The sequence below is a fragment of the Lampris incognitus genome, chromosome 3 (genome assembly GCF_029633865.1).
Source record: "Lampris incognitus isolate fLamInc1 chromosome 3, fLamInc1.hap2, whole genome shotgun sequence".
Taxonomy (NCBI): Eukaryota; Metazoa; Chordata; class Actinopteri; order Lampriformes; family Lampridae; genus Lampris; species Lampris incognitus.
In genome coordinates, this window is record NC_079213.1 from 65,157,934 (window position 1) to 65,180,558 (window position 22,625).

General features: G+C 45.3%; 1 protein-coding gene across 5 annotated transcripts in view; it reads left to right on the forward strand.

Annotated features, from left to right (window-relative positions):
* The window catches only part of ddah1 (dimethylarginine dimethylaminohydrolase 1), a 107,070-nt gene extending 88,169 nt beyond the window's left edge, over positions 1 to 18,901 (forward strand). For 4 of the 5 annotated variants that reach the window (XM_056277958.1, XM_056277956.1, XM_056277955.1 and 1 more), the window contains 2 exons: positions 4,948 to 5,091; positions 14,096 to 18,901. In XM_056277958.1, coding sequence (XP_056133933.1) covers positions 4,948 to 5,091; positions 14,096 to 14,212 — 261 coding nt within the window. In that variant the 3' untranslated portion in view covers positions 14,213 to 18,901. The remainder of the gene's footprint in view (positions 1 to 4,947; positions 5,092 to 14,095) is intronic. The other variant, XR_008810065.1, reaches the window with a different exon arrangement.
* The last annotated feature ends 3,724 nt before the right edge of the window (positions 18,902 to 22,625 follow it).

Genomic DNA, 22,625 nt, shown 5'->3' on the forward strand with positions numbered 1-22,625 from the left:
TCACAGTTCTCTGGAGTTTGAGATACTACCCATAAACACATTTATTGTAATTAAAACACAACAGCTGCTTCTCTGGAAATGTTCATCTGAGTTAAGTTTAGGTAAATCAGTCCAAATAAACATTGGCCATGCAAGTGCAATGGCAAGAAAAAGTGAGTAAAACCTTTGGAATTACCTGCATTTATGTATACAATTGTCTTAAAATATGGTCTGCTCTTCATCTAAGTTACAACAATGAACAAACACAATCTATTTTAACCAATAATGCACAAATTATTGCATGGTTCTTGACCATATTGAATAAACCATTCAAACATTCACAGTGTGGGCTGGAAAAAAGTATGTGAACCCCAAGGCTAATGACTTCAACAAAAGCTAGTTTCAATCAATGAAACAAGACTGGAGGTGTGGGTTAGAGCTACTTTGACTTGTAAAAAACACTCAAACATCTCGAGTTTGCTATTCACAAGAAGCTGCTGATGTGAACCATGCCTCGCAAAAAAAGAGGCCTCAGAAGACCGGCTATCAAGAATTGCGGAATTACATAAAGCTGGAAAGGGTTACAAAGTAATCTCAAAGAGTTTAGATATTCATCAGTTCACAGTTAGCCAAATTGTCTCCATTTGCAGACAATTTGGCTACTCTACATAAAAGTGGGTGCCCAGCCAAGATGACTCCAAAAGCACAACGCAGAATATTCAACGAGGTAAAAAAAGAACGCTAGAGTAACAGCGAAAAGCTTGAAGGAATCATTGAAACTGGTTAACATCTCTGTTCATGAGTCTACCATGCGCAGAATATTTAACAGGCATGGTGTCCACGGCAGGAGCCCACGGAGGAAGCCGCTGCTCTCCAAAACAAACATTGATGCATGCCTGAAGTTTGAAGACCACCTTGACACTCCACAACGCTGCTGGGAAAATGTTTCGTGGACTGATGAAACTAAGGCTGAATTCTTCAGGAAGAACACACAGCTATATATATATATATATATATATATACCTATGGTGTAAAAAGGGCACCACATACCAACATGAAAACATCATCCAAACGGTGAAGTACGGTGGAGAGTGTCATGATTTGGGGCTACTTTGCTGCCTCATGTCTGGACAGCTTGCCGTCATCGAGGGGAAAATGAATTCCCAAGTTTATCAAAGTATCCTACATGATAATGTCGGGGTGGCTGTCTGCCAGCTGAAGCTAAATAGAAGGTGGGTGATGCAGCAGGACAATGACCCTAAACATCCAAGTAAATCTACTACAGAATGGTTTTAAAAGAAGAAAATCAGCCTTTTGGAGTGGCCCAGTCAGACCCCAGACCTTAACCCAATAGAGATGCAGTGGAATGACCTCAAGAGAGTCATTCACATGAGACATCCTCTAAGAATATGGCGCTCAATGGTGTTTTAAGCCCCCAACGTACTCTTCAAGGCAGCGCTGCATGGAAGGCACTCCCCGCCCCCTACAGTTTCAGCCAATCACAGCACTGGCGCTAACCCTAACCCTAACCATAACCATAACCAGTGCTGTGATTGGATGAAACTATTGGGGGCGGGGAGTGCCTTCCATCCAGCGCTGCCTTGAAGAGTACGTTGGGGGCTTAAAACACCATCGAAGGAATATGGCTGAGCTGCAGCAGTTCTGTAAGGAAGAATGGTCCAAAATTGCTCCTGAATGTTGTGCAAGTCCGGTCCACAGCGACCGGAAGCACTTGTTTGAGGCTATTACTGCCAAAGGAGGTTCGGCCAGTTATTAAATCCAAGGGTTCATCAACTTCGTCCACCAGCACTGTGAATGTTTAATGGGTGTGTTCAATGAAGACATGAAAGATCATAATTGCCTGTGTGGTATTAGCTTAAGCACATTGTGTTTGTCTATATTTGGACTGAGATGAAGACTGGATCACATTTTATGACCAATGAATGTGGAAACCCAGGAAATTCCAAAGAGTTCACATACTTTTACTTGCCACTGCAACTATTGCACAATTTAAGCACAATATTACATTGCAGCAACATTTTTTCCTACTTATTTTATTTTTTGTGGATCCCCCCCCCCCTCCAATTGTATCCGGCCAATTACCCCACTCTTCCAAGCTGTCCCCGTTGCTGCTCCACCCCCTCTGCTGACCCGGGGAGGGCTGCAGACTACCACATGCCTCCTTCGATACACGTGGATTCGCCAGCCGCTTCTTTTCACCTGGCGGTGAGGAGTTTCGCCAGGGGGACGTAGCAGGATCACGTTATTCCCCCCCAGTTCCCCCTCCCCCCTGAAGAGGCGCCCTGACCGACCAGAGGAGGCGCTAGTCCAGCGACCAGGACACATACCCACATCCGGCTTCCCACCCGCAGACACAGCCAATTGTGTCTGTAGGGACGCCCGACCAAGCCGGAGGTAACACGGGGATTCGAACCGCCGGTCCCTGTGTTGGTAGGCAACGGAATAGACCGCCACGCCACCCGGACGCCCTTTTCCTACTTATTTTAATCAGCGGTGCACATTGCATCCCTAGCATTTAATGATCAGCTATGAGTACATATATAATGCAGGCAAAATGATCTTAAGTGCCACAGTTAATCTATGTAGGTTATGATGTATAGTAGGTGAAGTGTTTTGTCAGTATCTCTTTATCTTTATTCTCAGTGGTGCTAAGTGCCCCGGTCCTCCTCCTCCTCCTCCTCCTCAACAGCTTTACTGCTAGTGTTGAACATCTGAACACAATTTGAACCAAAAAGCCTGTTTGTGCACTCAAAACCACACTCAAAAACATGGAGCAAACAAATCAAGGGGTTCGACCTGTCTACCAGATTTACAGTCCTGGATAATTCCAACCACTCACACCCACTCTTTAAAATAATTATTTTAGATTTCAGACACTGAGGTTGTGGTCGACTTACGGTTAAAGTGCCGGTAGAAAAGCTTGGTATAAATCATTACAGAGCACATGTCGGCTCAACAACTATACATTTACGACTCCTTAAAATAGCATTTGAAATGAATTTGAGACAAGATATTTAATCGATATTAGTTTAAGTTCGCCTAGGTCGTATGCTCATCTTGGGGGCCCAACACAAAACATACCATCCTCTGCATGGTTAAAGAAGTGGAGAGGAAAGGAAGGTAGAAGGAGAGGAGAAATGGAAAAGCGGTGAGAGGAAATAGAGAGAGACGAGGATGACGAACCAGACGAACATCAGATCTATATCTGGAAGAGCACACCCCTCCTCAAAATACCTCAAATGCTGTTGCTTTGCTTTTCTCTTTCTCTCTCTTTATTTTTTTTGGTCTCCCATTTTCTTCTGTGAGGTATTCGTCTGCAGATGTTCTGGTCATAAACATTAAAAGGCACCTGTCCTGCCTTTGGGTCATAACATCCTCACCTCCCGACTTCCACTTGGCAGCATGGGCGGCCTACCCTCCACCTTCACCCTCTGTCAAGTCTGTCAGATTACATAAATAACATGACATCTGCTGAGAAAGAATGTCTGTTTGCTCCTGTGTTCTCCATTAGGCCCCCCCAGAGCCAGAGAGTGGTTTGGACCGGCAAAAAGGATTTTGTTCTTTATTTGGCACAGTGTGTACAGAATGGCGTGCCCTCTGACTCATTGTGTCTGTTTGTCTGAATATTGGTTCTTTTTCTCTGGCTGGCTGGCCGTGTTCTTCTGGCTGTCCATCTGTCTGTCTGTCTGTATTCTTCTGGCTGTCTGTCTGGCTGTATTCTTCTGGCTGGCTGGCTGGCTGTATTCTTCTGGCTGTCTGTCTGTCCATCTGTCTGTCTGTCTGTATTCTTCTGGCTGGCTGGCTGTATTCTTCGGTCTGTCTGTCCATCTGTCTGTCTGTCTGTATTCTTCTGGCTGGCTAGCTGGCTGTATTCTTCTGTCTGGCTAGCTGGCTGTATTCTTCTGTCTGTCTGTCTATCTGTCTGTCTGTATTCTTCTGGCTGGCTGGCTGGCTGGCTGGTTGTATTCTTCTGGCTGGCTGGCTGGCTGGTTGTATTCTTCTGGCTGGCTGCCTATCTGCCTGTCTGTATTCTTCTGGCTGGCTGTATTCTTCTGTCTGTCTGTCTATCTGTCTGTCTGTATTCATCTGGCTGGCTGGCTGGCTGGTTGTATGCTTCTGGCTGGCTGTCTATCTGTCTATCTGTATTCTTCTGGCTGGCTGTGTTCTTCTGTCTGTCTTGTCTATCTGTCTGTCTGTATTCTTCTGGCTGGCTGGCTGGCTGGTTGTATTCTTCTGGCTGGCTGTCTATCTGTCTGTCTGTATTCTTCTGGCTGGCTGGTTGTATTCTTCTGGCTGGCTGTCTGCCTGCCTCTCTCCCAACAAAATCCTGTGACTTCCCTCGACTTCAAATCCTGGGATTGTGGATAAAGCCCTTCAATCGGACCCCCAATTGATAAAGATATTTGCTGGAAAGCCCCTCCTCACATAATCCCATTTCAGTTTATGTTTGGTCTTGTCCTGTCCTAATGTCCCGTTGTCATTTCCATCAAACTTGAAAAAAAAGCAGATGGACGAGTTCATTCTGATTTCACTATTTCTCTATGTAGTCCATTTTTGCACAAAATGCAGTTGTTTTTTTCCCCCCTCGTTGTTCTTACATCAGCTCCACACTGAATGAGGAGTGTGGCAGAATATTTGAGAACATGAAGCCATCAACTTTACCTTCACCAACATAACGAGAATACGCATTTTCATTAGTTTTATGAGACACTGACATGAGTCCAGGAAAAAGCTGTGCCGATGCCAAGGAAGATTTCTGTGCCATACTTGGGACTTGATTTCCTAGGATTTTGACACCCTTTCACACTGAAAACGATCCCTGTAAGGACCCAAGATTTCAGTTTTGTGTGAGAGGAGCATTTAAATATCTTCTCTGTATTGCTGCTTATCTGTCAAAATGGTTAGTTTTGCTTAACCTTACAATTTCTTTTTTTGTCCACTTGATAGATTATGCAGCAAATGAGTGACCACCGCTATGACAAGCTCACCGTGCCCGATGATCTTGCAGCTAACTGCATCTACATGAACCTGCCCAACAAGGGACACGTGTTGCTGCACTGCACACCAGAGGAGTTTCCAGAGAGTGCAAAGGTAACACTCAGCTAATTTTACATGCACACACACACACACACACACACACACACACACACACACACACACACACACACACACACCTACACATTCACATGCACACACATACATGCACACAATCACTCACTCACTGACTAACTCATAGTCACACCCTTTGTGGCGCTGTCTTGCTCATGTTTTTCACTTTTGGAATCATTTGTGATTATAGCAGTTATTGTATTGTTGGAATTATAATTATATTTCAAACTATTTCTCAACAAGACTGGGATTTTTGGGCGGGCTCGGTGATTTCAGACTTTGCTCAGCCGAGTTCAATCCACCCCTGAGTGAGTCTGAAAAGTGAGAAATCCATGTGGCTGTCTCACAGAGACTATGTCAGCTACTCCATGAAGTCCTCACCTGTGACCGATAAGGATTCACCACACTGACTGAAAGTCACCTCACCTTTCAGGACATCGTAGCCTGCTGTACCAGTGAAGAAACCAAGACACTGAATTTCTGTTTCAGACCAAGAGGGTCTTGAGCAGCTCAGTTCCTACCACCAGTCCACCAATAAACAAGGTCTCTGAGCAAATGGCACAGATTTAGCCCATATTTTAAGAGCACTTGCAACATGCTCAGCTATCCCAGGCAACTTTATACGGCCAGCCAGGGACCTAAATTAAGAGAATTTGAGACCATATGCTAAACCTTGGCACTGGGTCATTCAAATAAGTATAAATTTCCGACATGGCCCCATGAAATAGTGGGGCGGTTGAAGCCTGTTAGCCACAGGGTTTGGCAGAAAAACCAAAGGACGTTGGCAGATTTGCCACGCAAACCTTTTTAAAGTAATGGCTTGAGTTGGTTCTCTCTATTTTAAACGGCTTCTCAGGTCAGCCACGCAGTTAAGATAGGAGCTGTCCTTCAAGTACCTGCTTGGAATCAGTTATCACTCAGAGATCCCAGATAAGCAGTGGGTCATTATATCACGACAAAGGCTGGTGGGAAAGTGGAAAGCAGGTATTAAAAAACCAATTTACAGAGGCTGGAAAGATGTTGGTTATTGATGCCTGCTCGGAGGAAACACCCCTTGACCTTCTTAGCGCTGGAGTGGGGAGTCGAGTCGAGGATTCTTCAATTTGTGCGCCGCCATCTACCTGCAACTTCATTTACAAATGCGCTGCTGGGTACCCAGTTGAGATCGTCATCCGTAGTTGCGGCTTGGCTAACAGCCCGACCAGGATGGCGTTTCACAAGAAGCCCTGGGGTTTGGTTGGGATTTCGCTGACAAACCGCTGCAGATTTTGCCACTGTTGCAGCACCCACTCGCTAAGCCACCTGTGAAACATCTCCCCTACCGCCGTTAACAGACAGCTGAAGTAGACAATGCCTTTTGAACCACAGACACTTATGCGCGTACGGCCTTGTTTGGAAATGTGAGGCAGGATGGAGCCCCGTTCTGCTTTACATTAGCTAGATCATGACAGCAACTATGCTGTAATGTTGAGCGGCCATAAAGATGAGCTGTGAAGAGGTTAAAATATTATCTGTTAAGAAGAGTGTCCTGACAATCTAAGTGTGTGTCGCTGAAACGCGTACTTGTGTGTGTACTTCTGGTAATAACACAAAAATACGTAAGTAACATGCTTTAGCTCAAGAATTGTCATTTCTAGGCTGAGCATTGGGTTTTTTTCAGCAGTTCCTTTGAGTAAGAAAAGGATCTTAAGATTTTGCCCCCCCCCCCACCCCCACCCCCCCATTGCTCTAGTGTTGAACCACAGGGCTGATTGAACACCCACCCACTAAAGACCATTCGTTTTCTTAACCTTCACCCCAATCCAGATAATAGGTACAAAATATGTCATCTTACGCGCTCCAAAAGGGCCATAACGTCGTTTAGCAGAAAGCAGCTGTTTGAAGACTCCATATGGGCAATTTGGAAATTAATTACGTTTCCTTTGTTAACCCCCTTGGGGAAATTAATAGACTGCAAATTAACCCATCCTAGCTGTGATCTGTGTAGGTAGGAGCAGTGGGCTGCTCTTCTCCTATTGCCTTGGTCAGGTGCAAAGACAGGGGTACTAACCCTAACATGCATGTTTCTTTTGATGGTGGGAGGAAACCGGAGCACCCGGACAAAACCCACGCAGACATGGGGAGAACATGCAAACTCCACACAGAAAGGACCTGGGACGGCCTGGGGTTTGAACCCAAGACCTTCTTGCTGTGAGGCAACAGCACTAACCACTGGGCCACTGTGCCGCCCAATCTGCCTGTGTCCTATCTCCTATGGGGGGGGGGGGGGTGTTCACATTTTGATGGTATTTAAATTTAGGCAACGGATAAGACTTATGATGATAGCTTCATTGAGTCATAGGCTCGAGAGACAAAGCCAAATGAAGATATTTCAGTCAAATGATATGTTTTAGATGGAGATACAATTCAATTAACACTGTATTTTGAGCCTCTGCAGCTCCATTTCAGTAATACTGACATGAAATCTGACACCTCAGGAACAAGAGCATGATTAGGCATATATTCAGAACAGCTCCGGCCACTTCAGATTGGGTTCATCAATTTTGGCCTTGGGCTCAGAAACGAAGGGGCTCCTTAATGGGTTAGCAGGGATGAGAGTAGGAGATCTGCCCTGATCTTCTCTGCACATAGAAATTCAGCCCTGTGTGTGTGTGCCATATTTCCCAATTCTATTAATATTACTAATATTTCCCTCTAATACTAATTTTTAGCTCAGTTTGAGAAGACTTAGTCTGAATGACTCTGGAGTGTTAGAATTAAATTAAAGGGCTTCCTGCTGGTTGCAGACAATCTTCTGCTGTTGTCACTGTTGTGGATTTTTTCAAACGGTTAAAGTCTGCTTTGGAGACTCGATTATTTTTTGGATCGCGGCTCAGGTCAAAGAACCAGGTACCATTGATCAGACTAACCCAGCAAAGTCTCTTGTCATACTCCACTGGATAATGGCCTCCAGATGGAAGAACCTCGGTTACCTCCCTCACCTTTTCCTCCCACACTTAACGAGTGCGTTTTGGTCAACTTTCCTCTATGTGCTGGCTGTCCCATTTGATTTTGCTGTGTTGTAATGTCTCACAAGTCACATGCAGGTATGTATGTGTACACGCACGGCACCATCCTTTCCAGAAAAGTCTCTTACATACATACTATCTCACATGCATGTAAACGTGCTCACACATCCACTAAAGTACATATGTTCAGTCATGTGGAGACACCAATATTGAAAAATTAATTGATGGGGCATACGGGTGGTGTGGCGGTCTATTCCGTTGCCTACCAACATGGAGATCGGTGGTTTGAATTCCCGTGTCACCTCCAGCTTGGTTGGGCGTCCCTACAGACACAATTGGCCGTGTCTGCGGGTGGGAATCCGGATGCGGGTGTGTGTCCTGGTCGCTGCACTAACGCCGCCTCTGGTTGGTCGGGGCGCCTGTTCGGGACTGGGGGGAATAGCATGATCCTCCCATGCACTATGTCCCCCTGGCGAAACTCCTCACCGTCAGGTGAAAAGAAGCAGCTGGCGACTCCACATGTATTGGAGGAGGCATGGGGTAGTCTGCAGCCCTCCCCGGACCGGCAGAGGGGTTGGAGGAGCAGCGACCGGGACGGCTCGGAAGAGTGGGGTAATTGGCCGAGTACAACTGGGGAGGGAAAGGAGGGAAACATCCAAAAAATGTTTTAATTGATTACTAATTACTTTGAGGATTGTAATTTAATTGCTTTACTAATTACTCCCTGGGAAAAGTAATTATACTGCTCATTACGTTGAGGTACTAGCTAAAACCAGTATAAATCCTTATCACATGGACATTGTCTGTCTTCCTCTTGTTGTTTTTACAGACTGTGGCATCTTTTCCACACAGAAAAGTACAGGGGTTTCTCTCGGCCGCTGTCATTCAAAGGAAGCTTTTATCGTTGCTTGTCCAAATGTTTGCCCGAGCGTGGCGAGGTGCTCAAACCCTCAAGAAGTCTTTTCAGGCTCAGATTGCATCTCACATAACATAACATTTACACAAAATATTTTCTATCTGATGGGAATCTGGATCAGTGTTTGTCTGGAAGACGGTGATGCTATAGTAGATAGAAGAAGCCGTTTATCCATTTTGTACTCCGCTTGGGTCCTCTTTGTTTCTGCCTGTGTTGCCCGTTGTACTCCTGGATGAAAGTCGGTCTGAGCCTGTTTTGCCAAGGTCAGTGCATTCTGAGTATGGGGACACAGAGATAGGGGGGGGGTCTTCTGCCATATGTTTAATGCTGGTGTATTTTCTTATTGAGTACTTGGAAGCATCGAGCCAGTCAACAGACAATTTATTTATTTATTTAGGCCCCCCCCCTTTCTTCCAACTGTATCCGGCCAATTACCCCACTCTTCCGAGCCGTCCCGGTCGCTGCTCCACCCCCTCTGCCGATCCGGGGAGGGCTGCAGACTACCACATGCCTCCTCCCATACATGTGGAGTCGCCAGCCGCTTCTTTTCACCTGACGGTGAGGAGTTTCACCAGGGGGACGTGGCGTGTGGGAGGATCACGCTATTCTTCCCCCCAGTTCCTCCTCCCCCCTGAATGGGCGCCCCGACCGACCAGAGGAGGCGCTAGTGCAACGACCAGGACACACACATCTGGCTTCCCACCCGCAGACACGGCCAACTATGTCTGTAGGGATGCCTGACCAAGTCGGAGTTAACACGGGGATTCGAATTGGCGATTGTTGTGGTTACACCGCCCCGAGCTGCCTCCCCGGCACGTTCAAGCCACTCCCCCAGCTCGGACGTGCCGGAAACATCCGAGCGCTCGGCTCGCGCTCTGAGGAGACGAGCGCTGCACTGCACCAGGTGTTTGCCATCATCCATCAGGCACACCTCTGGCAATCAGGCAGCCTTCTACAAGAAGCCTCCCAGAACGTCTCTCTGTGCTTCGACGTACTGAACCCTGCGGTAAAGTTCTGACAAGCCCTCCAGCGTTCCTTGCGTTCTGTTTATTCCCCAGTGTCTTATCTTCGTGTCTCTGTTGCCTCCCAAGACTCTCCCTCCGCGATTTCCACGGCTCCCCTCGTCCCCAGCGACCTTCACGTTTCTCCCCGGACCTCTCCTGCGATCTCCCCCCTTGTCCCTCTATCTGGACCCCTCCTTTCGGACTCGACCTCCCGGATCTCGGACCTAGACTTTCTCGGACAACCCCTCTTGGATCACGGACTGGACTTTCTCGCCAGGTGCACGCACATTTTTTTCAACCCCTCCTGGTCATTTACATACCGCACCACACATTGGCTAAAAACACTCACACATAGTTATACACGCAAACCACGGGACACCACACATAGTTTATTCACACATCCCACTAACGGAACGCCTTTTTTCACCATACATTTCCCTCCCACAATAAAACCCCCCTTTGTAGATTTTGAAATCATCTCGTGTCTGTCTGTCTTGGGTTTCGCCACACGGGTCAGGTTCTGGTGCGCGAGCATAACAGCGATCCCCGTGTTGGTAGGCAACGGAATAGACCGCCATGCAACCCGGATAGCAACTTGGAATAATTCTGTTGAAATCATTATACATATATGTCAAATTATAATGTATGAAATGAAGGTGGGTGTGTGAAGTATAAACAGGGATGTCTGACATGTCATCTCACATGACCGATCTCTGTGATGAAAACATTGATAAGTAATGTGATGACAGCAACACTGGTAGACATACAAAGATTTCCCATCTCACCCCAGCACTATTTTCTCAGCAGAAGATGTGTTTTTGATCCTGTGGCTTTTGGAGGTCATCTTCCATGGTCATTTGATGTGAATGACAGGTTATTGTCTCCCAACCTGTGTTTTGGTTTGGGAAGGGTGGGCACAGAGCACCCTTTATTAAGATGCTTTGCTGTCGTCCACATCACAAGACAGCCAGAGCGGTCCCCTGGTTCACACAGGATCAAACTCAACACCCTGCAATCTACAGAGACAATTCCCAGACCTCAAAATGTACTCCCTGGTTAAATCTCCAACCTCCCGCTGTTATTTTTAGGACGAAGAATTTGCAAAATTATGCCTCTTTGGATTCTGATGCGCCGTGGCGTTGGCGAAAAGCTTGGTATTTTCCATGAAGATTAATGAGGAAAATCCTACGCAAATCCATGTGTGCATCTCCTGCTTTGATAAAGAACCCTCAGATGACTTTAAGAAGGGTTTTGCAAACTTTTTCTTCAGCCCATGTTTGTGAGATTTCAGCACACTTCACATTTGCCCAAAAAACATCCGCCATCCATTTTAGTTTACAAATCCTTGTTGGTTAGATGCAAGTTTCAAAAGACAGGCAACAATGAAAGAGAGGTTGGACTCCAATGATACCCTGACCCGGACCTTCTCACACTTGCAGAAATAGTGAAACTAACATGCTTTTTGCACAAGGAGATTTTATTTTTGCTGTATAACATAATTAAAAAAACATTCATAATTGAAGTATAAAAGCGGCTATATTTCAAAGTTTAATCCCAGACTTGAGTATCAAGTTTTTTCTTTTTGTATATTTGCTGCACAGTTAATGTGACTCCCTATGGAGTCCGGGAGCTCTTTGCATGAGGTGTCTCCTTGTTCTCCGGCTGAGATGGATTTACCAGCTCATTTACAGAGACACTCTGCAAGACGTCTGCTTCGTTTTAACTCTACACAGTGCCCGTCCTGATCCGCCGTCTATTTTAAACCGCTGGTATAGTTACATAACGGTTCCCCCCATTAACCAGTACCGAGGGTCGTGAGGGTGGGTCAGTGGGGTCGGTGGCAGGGGTGGAGGTGAGCGTCTTCATGGCCGGTAGCAGTGACAGCTTCACACGGCCGGGTTAAGAGATGAATAAACCCAGCAGACAAAAGCCCCGGTGAAATAAAGCGGTCCGCGTTGATGTGGAGCCATGCCAGCCCCCTGCCTAGCGTATAAATTTCAGCCGCAGTAATGAGCACTCTGTTGGAAATGGTCAAACAAATAAAAAAAGAGAGAAAGTGGAAAGAGAGACACACACACACATTGGAACAGGAGACCTACAAGAGGAGTGTAAGTGTGCTGGCGTTCAGTGGCAAAAAGTACTAACATGACCACCTTCTCATGCATGCAGTCACCTGTGGTTTAAAACTGGCTCCAATTGTCTTTTCTGGACAAGAGCAAACGAGAAAAAAATGAGGACTCTTTTTTTTTTTTTTTTTACATGGTGATGGTGGTCACGTGGCTCGGGTCCTGGGCTGAGGGGTCACTGGGGCCAGTGGTGGCACTCTGGGTGGGCATGGCAGGCAGAGAGGGGTCCTTAGGTAGAGATGAACCTCATCATATTCTTCATATATTTCATAATTGCATTATAATTCTGTTTTCCTCTTTCATTGTTGTATTGTGTAAATTGTGTAAACACAACATCCATTGCATGTTGTCCGTCTTGGGAGAGAGATCCCTCCTCTGTTGCTCTCTCTGAGGCTTCTTCCTAGTTTTTCCTCCTGCTAAAGGGTTTTTTAGGGAGTTGTTCCTTACCCGATGCGAGGGTCTAAGGACAGGATGTCGTGTTGCTGTAAAGCCCCCTGAGGCAAACTTGTAATTTGTGATATTGAGCTATACAAATAAAGTTGACTTGACTTGACTGACATTAGAATCAAGATTGAATACTTTACTGCCATGCTGACAGCCATAACACCAGAGTACACAAAACTGGAAAAAAATACAAATTAAATTTACAAAATCCAGAAAAGTTTCTCCAAAAAAACCAAAACAACAACACTGGCTTTACAGTCAAGTTTAAAAAAATCTACCAGTCTACCAATGCATGTTAACTGTTCCAAATAGACAGATAAATATCCAACCATCCAGACATCTTAACATGTCTGGATTCTTGAATGCTTGTTCTGCCACTTCATCTACACAGTACAAGTTACGGTGCTTGTCAACGGATGAGAAAGAAATTATATTTCAGCCCAAAATGAGTTTTACAGGGAGTCACAATGTGACCTCTGGCATCAAGGGTCCTATTGTGAGGAGAGGGATGGAGCGTTCCAGCATCCATCTTAAATTAAGCTAGAGATCAATAGAAGTGGCCAGGTGCAGTGCTCTCCTTTAGATAAGGTGATCGATCGTCTGTTGCGGGTTTAAAAACGTGATGCTCGGGTCGCTCGAGTCGTCAGCGTCAGCCATGTTTCATCACGGGAGAAGAATTTGTTTAGTTGGTCCCTCTGGCTGTGCTGCCAGGCCAAGCTTAGTATCACAGCTGGGTTGAAATGAGAGTTTAGAGTGAAAAATATCCTGGTTTGGACGTCTGGTAGGAAAACGCTGGTTTTCTTCTGGAAGAAGTCCACGGGGTGACACATTGCTTTATGAGGGTCTTTTAAGAATGTCGTAAGAGGTTTTTTTTTTACTCTGTACTTTTGTTCTCCGGGAGACTAGGATACCGTTCCGAAGGCTTGTTCCAGGGCTTCGCATTTGCACCCCCGTCCAGCACTTCCATGTCATAATAATCTACAAGCAAACAAGCTGTATAAACAATGCCGTGTGTTGCATAACAGGTTTTCCTTTTCACATTTCAGCTTTTATTTGAACCATACTTTAATCTGAGTTTCTGCCAGTCAAAACGCACTGTTAATTTCTAGCAGATTCCCAGAAATAATTTATCAGCAACGAATTTCGTCGGCCAACAATTTACATTTATCTTAACACTTCTTTTTTTTTCGTCATTACTGAACCCTTGTCCAAGTTTGTCCATGTCCATACATGAGAATCGGTGTTGCGGTTGCGGTGAAAATCTTCACCATCCATCACGATTTTCTGCCTGTGGGACCGTATACATGCAATACTGTTGGAAGCATGTGCATGTTGGGTTATTCAACAATAAAATTGTTTAAATGGAGGAAAACGGATTGGAACCTCTGCACAAATCAGTCGTTTTGTTTTTTTTCCTCACTTCTCTGACAAGTGGGATTTTAAGTTTTGGCAAGGTAATTTATTTGGCAGCCTCTCCCTGTCTTGCAGGTGTTTGAGAAGCTGAAGGACCACATGCTGATCCCCGTGTCCAACATGGAGAAAGTCAAAGTGGATGGAGCCCTCACATGCTGCTCCGTACTCATTAACAAGAAGGCCAACATCTGAGCATGCTCACGGAGGGGGTCTCTCAGCGCAGGGTCACCGAGGGGAGCCTGCAGACAACCACCGAGGGTCAACAAGGTTTCCCAAAGCATCTTGGCACCGGGGGGAAAGGCATAGGAAACTGTGTTGGCACCTGAGCCAAAAAATTCTCTTGACTGATAAAGGGCTCTCACGTGTTACCTTCAACTGACCAAACACTCTTACAGTAGAAGAAGAAACGCTTCAGTAAAAACAATGAGCCTTAGCTTATCTTGAGTTGCACTGGAACAAAGACTATTTGGAGCTGCTACAAGGAGTTCTTCACCGACTAGTTCACCGGCCCAGTTCAGCGTTGGTGCCTCTGTATGCCCGGCATAAGCAGACAAGACCATCAGCGACAAGATTAGGTATTGTTATATAACGACCCCAAATGCTTATCCACCGGGTTGGATTCCCGGCGAAACCCGACGAAACGATTTACGGCACACAGATGGAGTACGTGGTGACAATTTAGATAGATAGATACATGACCTCATCGCCGTATATCTTGTTTAGACACCTGTTTGTTTTTTTCCAAAAGGCCACTGCATCTCTTCCCTTTTCTCTTCAAAACAGATGCATGAGCTACCAGAGGCCTGAACCTTTGCAGCAAGAGGCGACGCTTCTGCAAAAAGGAAGTCGTCGTTCCGCCGAAACACCGCCACTTTTATCCACAGGTGCAGGGTCCAGAAAAATCAAAATCTCCTTGTAGCAACTGCAAGTGCCAAGATGCTTTCGGGAAACCTCGGCCCATTGAAAAGTCAGTCTTCTGTTTGCTTTTGATTTGTATGCAACATAAAATTGTGCTAACAAAAAGATAAGTATGAGGCAAGTGATTTACATGTTCTGAACATGGGTCTAACTTGCTGCCCCTGTGAAGCCTAGCTAAAGCAACTGCAAAAAAAGAAGAAAAAAAAGACCAATTTAAGCTCACAAAAACACCTCTCTTACTGTGCAGTATTTACTCCTTTACTGCTGGTCTGATAACAGTTAAGATCACGGCAATTTTATCCACCAAGAAGAAGTTATGACCTTAAATCAGCTGATCCAAGATGCAAGAGAGCCCCCCCCCCTAAACACCACCACCCGAACCCCATCCTGAGAGTACTTATGTGTCCGTCAATCCTTGTGCTTAGTGGTCAATGTTTACAACCCGCCAAGAGAACCGTAGAAAACACTGGAGAAACTAGACCAGGTGGACCTGTGTGATAGACTTTCATCGTTTGCCTGTGAGGAGACAGCACACGAACGCACTGCGCTGTAGGTTTGTGAACTAGCGAGGACAGAGCTCTGCCTGTGTAAATGATGTACATTTAATTGAACCGAGGCTCAGGTCAGTATTCACGACTCAAGACATTTCTTTGCCAGAGAAATTAAGATAATCTACCGCCGCGATTGTGTGAAAGGCCTCAAGACTTAAACGTTGCTCTTATGCATTTGCATTTTTACCTCTATACAAAGTTTACATAGTCCTTTAGATGCTTAGTAAATGTTATGACCCTGCAGCCTTGGGAAAGCATTCACAGTTCAACTGTGTATGTGCCCCCCCCCCCCAAAAAAATGCACAGTGAGTCTCTTTCTGACAGCTAGATTGTTTTAATTGTTTTGATTTTTTAGTTAGTTCTTAAAAAGTTGGGATGTGAGTTTTTGCCTCTGAGCGAAGAATCATGAACAGAAACTTCTGTGGTGGATGTCTAATGAACGTACTGCCGCTGACTCCTGAGGAGGAGCTTTACATGTCATTTGCTTCCTTCCATACTCACCACTATTCCCATTCTTGAACCAGCTCTCTCTCTTTCTGTCTGTCTGTCTGTCTGTCTCTCTCTCTGTCGGTCTCTCTTGCTGTCTCTCTCTCTCTCTCTCTCTCTCTCTCTCTCTCTCTCACTGTCTGTCTGTCTCTCTCTGTCCATCTGTCTCTCTCCCTGTCTGTCTGTCTGTCTGTGTTTCTCTCTCTCTCTCTCTCTCTCTCTCTCTCTCTCTCTCTCTCTCTCTCTCTCTCTCACTGTCTGTCTCTTTCTCTGTCTGTCTCTCTCTCTCTGTCCATCTGTCTCTCTCCCTGTCTGTCTGTCTGTCTGTCTCTCTCTCTCGCTCTCCCACTCTGTCTCTCTCTGTTTGTCTCTCTCTCTCTGTATCTGTCTGCTCTCTCTCTCTCTCTATGTCTGTCGCTCTCTCTCTGTCTGTCTGTCTCTCTCTGTCTGTCAATTCAATTCAATTCAATTCAAATGGCTTTACTGGCATGACCTAACGCTGTACATATTGCCAGAGCATGGGTTCAAACACTGAAAAAGCTCAACAATAATTGGAAAACATATTGAAAACAAACACACTACAGCAAAGACACACAGTACAAAACAAAACCAATATACTGTCATCAAGTAGAACAGCAACAATGTGTGTCAGGTGACTGTCACTCACTGTGCCTCGCTTTATGGCAGGCAGCAACATATACTGCTGCTGACTTACACTCACTGTGCCCCACTTTATGGCAGGCAGCAACATATACTGCTGCTGACTTACACTCACTGTGACTCACTTTATGGCAGGCAGCAACATATACTGCTGCTAACTTACACTCACTGTGACTCACTTTATGGCAGGCAGCAACATAGACTGCTGCTTACTTACACTCACTGTGACTCACTTTATGGCAGGCAGCAACATATACTGCTGTTGACTTACACTCACTGTCCCTTCACTTTATGGCAGGCAGCAACATAGACTGCTGTTAACTTGCAGCTCTTTGGGTCTTCCCCTAGTAGGACTGGTAGTTTTTCTTCATCTGGTAGGTTGAGAAAACCTTCTGTTATTAGTTGGAATTGTTTAAAATGTGCATCTCTAACATGTTTATATTGTCCACATGTGGTGAGAAAGCGTAGCTCTGTTTCAGGCTCACTGAGGGTGCAGTGATGATGATGATGATGATGAGGATGATGATGATGAGGATGCAGTGACAGCACAGCCTTCGCTCTGCAGGGGCAGGTCTTCCTGTGTCTCCCCTTTTCAATAGCCAGGCTGTGCTCACTCAGTCTGCACACAGTCAGGGTTGTTTTTCATTGTTGATCAGTCACCATGCTCACATAACCTGCTATGGTGTCCAGTCCATGTAGAGCCAGACAGCACTGCATTTTGCTCTGTGTTTTTGTCTGTGTTTGCCAATGTGTGATGTAGTTTTGTTTTAACTGTTTGGTAATGTGATTGGGTCTGACTGGTGACATGTTGTTAATAGAGCAGGTTTGTGCTCTCAGCCTTAGGACCAGTTGGGTAAGGGGGTTCCTATTACGATTCAGCTCTTGGCACTGCAGGGCTTGGTGATGATACGAGAGCGAGAGGGGGTCACTTAGTTTTAGATGTGTCCAAAAGTGAATTGCTCTTTTTTGTATGTTTAGTATTAGTGGGTACTGGCCTACTTCTGCCCTGCATGCATTGTTTGTAGCTTTCCTCTGGACATGTAGGAGGATCTTACAGAACTCTGCATGCAAGGTCTCAATGGGGTGTTTATCCCATCGAGTAAGTATTCTGTCTCTGTCTGTCTCTCGCTCTGTTTTTATATAAACCAGTCTTATATCATGTATAGAGGATATTATGGTTTGCTCCACAGTACCTCCGTGGAAGACCGAGGGGCTTACATGCTGCAGCATCGCTGTGAATTCGCTGCTGCAGTCCACTTTGTTCCAGCATGTGCCATTTAACAGCATTCTTTTGAAACCCGTGCCCCTTTGCACAAAAACCCTCCAGCATCCAGGGAGAGAAACGACCTCGCATCCCCTGCGTGGTCAGCTCCCTGGTGTGCTCACAAAGCCAACAGCCGGCACGGGGGGGGGGGGGGGGTCCTCCGGTGCGTGTGAGCGCACGCACCACTCGCGGCCTTGTCGATACAGATATGGGGAGAGAAAACGCAACAGCTCGAAAAACCTGTTTGTTTCTCAGTGCGATCCTCCGTGAAAGTTTCAGCAGAGGAAATGACATCAGTAGGTGATGCAAGACACCCCCCCCCCTCCTCATTTGCTCCTCTTTAGCAGCTTGGGTATGGTCAGGCGGGCAGTGATGAAACATGGAAAGAATTCCTTTTTGGGAGGAGAAGCTTGTACGCCAATAAACATTCACTCACTCTCTCTCTCTTAAACTTTCTGTCTGTGTGTCTGCCTCTCTCTGTCTCTGTCTCTGTCTCTCTCTCCCTCGCTCTCTCTCTCTTCTCGCAGTTGCCTCAGACAGTTCTGGACTAATTCTTGACCATGATATCATACAGTCTGGCACACGAATGGGATGATCTGTCATTAAAAGAGTGTAGTTTGTGATACCAGTAGTTTATTTTACAGGAGGCCCTCAGCCAGATGAACGGTAGATGAATGGTTGCGACACAAGCCTTGGCAGGCAGGCAGGGTCCCTCATAACCACTAGTAGATTTGTCGAAATTAAACAAAATCAATTAACTGAAAACAGAGTTGAATGACGAGCAAGTAGCAAGTGTGGTTATATAATTTCTATTCCCTCAAAATAGGTTTGTATTGCAGTGATCTACCTACCTATCTCATCCGTGCTGCTGTTGTAATTGTCCCATGTTCCAGCTCAGGTCTCTTGGTTTTCACATATAGGCCTATAAGCTTTGCAAGAGTGATAACTCAACCTTTTGACTCCTCGTCCTCATGTCCACTTTATATAATAAAGTAACATCTAACAGCACATTGTGTTCATGTTGTCGTTTTGTGTATTTGAAGACGTTGTGGTCTAGCACTTCTTGCATGTGTCGGCTGATAATAACATTTCCCTGCTAAATTACCTTGCATCGAGTCTACATGTACATTTTGCTTTGACAGATAAATGTGATCCACGCTGGAAACGTTGCCTCATCCACTGCCAAGCTTATGGCAGGATACACATCTGAGGAAGGGCAAAACTGTATTTTTGTATTTAAGGCCAAAGTTTTATCACTCTAACAGTTGTGGACATGTAGCGTTGTCTCTCCAGTTGGTACTATGCAAATAGCAATGCTTTACTGCCACCTAGTGGTCAATCAGTTAACGACACAGGCTGGCTGTTCATGCTGTTTTGAGCAGCAAAACCGGCTTTGAGTTCTGTAGGACCTCCACACATAAAAAATCATGACCTGTGTACATCTCAATCGGGGTGCCCCCTAGTGGACATCTTAAAAACAGCAGACTATATAAACCTCCATACACTACACCAGACTATCAAAGCTTTTAATTCTTGACTCGAAATTCCAGCTCCTCCTGACCCATGGCTAGATATATTGTGGTAGCACTTTAACAACAAAAGACATACTTTATAAAGCGTTTGTGAGTGGTTGCTAATTACCTTTTTAACGATTAATAGCCCATTTATTAATTTTCATAAATCAGTAATTACATGGGGATATGAAAAGTCTACACAGCCCTGTTAAGATGGCAGGTTTTTGTGATGTAAAAAAAAATGAAACCAAGATAAATCATGTCAGAACTTTTTCCATCCTTAATGTGGAATTGCAACCTATAAAAGTGAAGTGAAGAACAAACGTTTTAGACAAAAGAAACAATATAAAACTGATTGCATAAGTATGCGCATCATTTTATAATTGGGGGTGTGGCTGTGTTCAGAGTTAACCAATCACATTCAAACACATGTTAAATAATAGTTAGCATACACCTGCCATCAATTAAAGTGACCGATGAACCCCAAATAAAGCTTAGCTGTTGCTGCAGGATTTTCCTGACATCTTCTTGCTTGCATCCAACTGCAAAAGCCACCGATGGTCCACAAAGAGCTTACAAAGCATGAACAGGGTCTCGTTGTTAAAAGGTATCAATCAGGAGAGGGGTGCAAAAGAATTTCTAAGGCATTAGATACACAACGGAACACAGTGCAGACAATCATCAACAAGAGGAGAAAATATGGCACAACAGTGATGTTACAAAGAACAGGACGTCCCTCCAAAATTGATAGAAGACAAAGAGAACACAGGTCAGGGAGGCTGCCAAGAGGCCTACAGCAGCAATTAAGGTAGTTACAGGAATTTCTGCCAAATACTGGTTGTTCCCTACATGGGACAACAATCTCCCGTATTCTTCGTATGTCTGGGCTATGGGGTAGGGTAGCAAGATGGAAGCCTTTTCACAAAGAAAACAAAAACATCCAGGCCTGGCTCAGTTTCACACAGTGATAGATCCAGTCTCCCAAAAACCATGTGGAAAAATGTGTTTTGGTCTGATGAGACCAAGGCTGAACTTTTTGGCTATAATTCCAAAAGGTATGTTTGGCTTAAAAACACATCACATCACCAGAAGCACATCATACCCAGTGACGGCTGGTGGTGATATTGGGTGGGTGGGCTAACGGATGTAGTGTAGTACCCATCTATAGTTCACACTGCAGCAACACAACATCTGAGATGCCAAGTTAGCGCAACGACACTATACCTTGTTATAGCAAGTGCGCTACAACAACACTACAGAGAAATGAGAACGGCCTGATGCCAAAAATCTCTCACGCCATTTGCCTATTTTTCTCTGCACACATTAGCACATGCCATTTTTAACAAGAACAACATATGCAAGAATGATGGAATGATATGCTACATGACAGAACAGAATGATATGCTACATGATAGAACAGAATGCAGAATCGTGTAGCCTACAATGTCAGAAAAGGGCTCACCTAAGGATCCACAACAAAACGTGTCCCAACTGAAAAGACTGCCAATAAACACTGCAACTGTTTTTATCACAACTATTTTGCAACACATTGTGTCAAACACGTCCCGAATAAAACAATTTGGTGAGCACAGCAAAGATAACGGTCATTATAGAAGCGAGACAAGCAACATGTAGACAGGACAGCTACACGTGTCTGATGGTCTTTTAAGAGGTCTATAGGCTCGGGCCTACCTTATCTGAAGAGAAGCTCACATCGACGACCTTTCTAGGATGCAAACAGGTTGGTCACCATGTGACTGAAGTCCGGTGATTTTGGATGAAGTGCCGCTCACTAGACAGCATAGCCAGGGCGTCCAGCCTATCCTGTCCCATTGTACTTCAGAAGAATGATTTGATCCTCTGAAGTGTACTGAAACACCTCTCTGACTCTGCAGATGTCATGGGGGTTGCGGTGGCTATTTGTGTTCATTTCAGTGTTTCAAAAAAAGTGCTCTGAAGATTGTTCTCAGATTGTTCCCTGAGCACAACCGGCTTACACCTGCCACATCGGCTGCCTCATCAGCTTGCACAGCCACAAACTGTGCCTGCGATATCTCATCAGCCAGTTTTTGTCCATACACAGCTAACATACAATCAAGCAACTCATTTTGGCTGGTCTTGGACGTGTACTCGGCAACCTGTGTGTTTGACAGGTGATCGGGTAACTGGCTATCCAAAAAGAAGAGAACTGGTCAACGAGGTCCAGAAACACGCCCCGCTGGAGTGACGTCAGAGATTCGTCGGACCCCCGCAGAGCTAGCTCACGTGCCCCGCAAATTTTTATAGTCCACAGTCCGTGATAATGAATGCCTGTTTTTCTTCACCAGCTCGTTGTGTCGCTGTATACAAATGCGGCGGCCCTCATCAAGCTGGCAAGGCGACGTTAACTTTACCCAGCATCGATAGCTTCACGCTATTTCCAGTGTGACTTGTGCTGCATTAATGTTTCCTAATTTTCATGTTTCAAATCCACGATTCCTTGTTGGGTCCAAGCCGCGTCTCCCCCAAAACGCTAGCATGGGGAACAGAAAAGTGAATTCTTAGCTACACTAGCCATTAGCCAGTCCTTTCGTTGAAACCAAGTAACACAAAACTTGCGATTTTGTCGTTTGTCCTTTTGTGTTTGTAGCCCGTGGAATTAGATACCACACAGGACACAATTACTTCCGGGGTTCTTGTAGCTTTAATTTTATTGTCTGAACCTTCGAATGCAGATCGTTTTACTGAGTGCACAAATTCCTGTGTCTTTCGAGCAAACAGCTCATAAATGTTCACAGATGTGGCAAGTTTAACAGAAAAGATTTTAAAAGGAAAATAATAAATACAACATACGGTGCAAAATACGGCAGTGGACTATGTATGTTAAACAGGGTTTAACAAAGACATGTGGAACTTCCTGAAGATTGCGCAACTTCTCACTCTGTCAGTTACCTTTAAAGAGAATTAAAATGCATATAAAACCTTTACATTTCCCTTACTGCCCAAATACAATGGCATGGTGTGGCTTTATGCACGCCAACATCACCTTGTCATGCCTGCAATGGCGAACAGTGGTCGACGGCTCGCGCCCAAAATCATCGAACATCAACTCCAGTAGCGTCCCTACTTACTACGGAGTCAGAGCACCGTCACACCGCAATCTTCAGGTGGTTCACACAAGAAAAAAGAAAGAATACCCAAGATGCACTTGGATAACTTGCAGAAAGAGTACC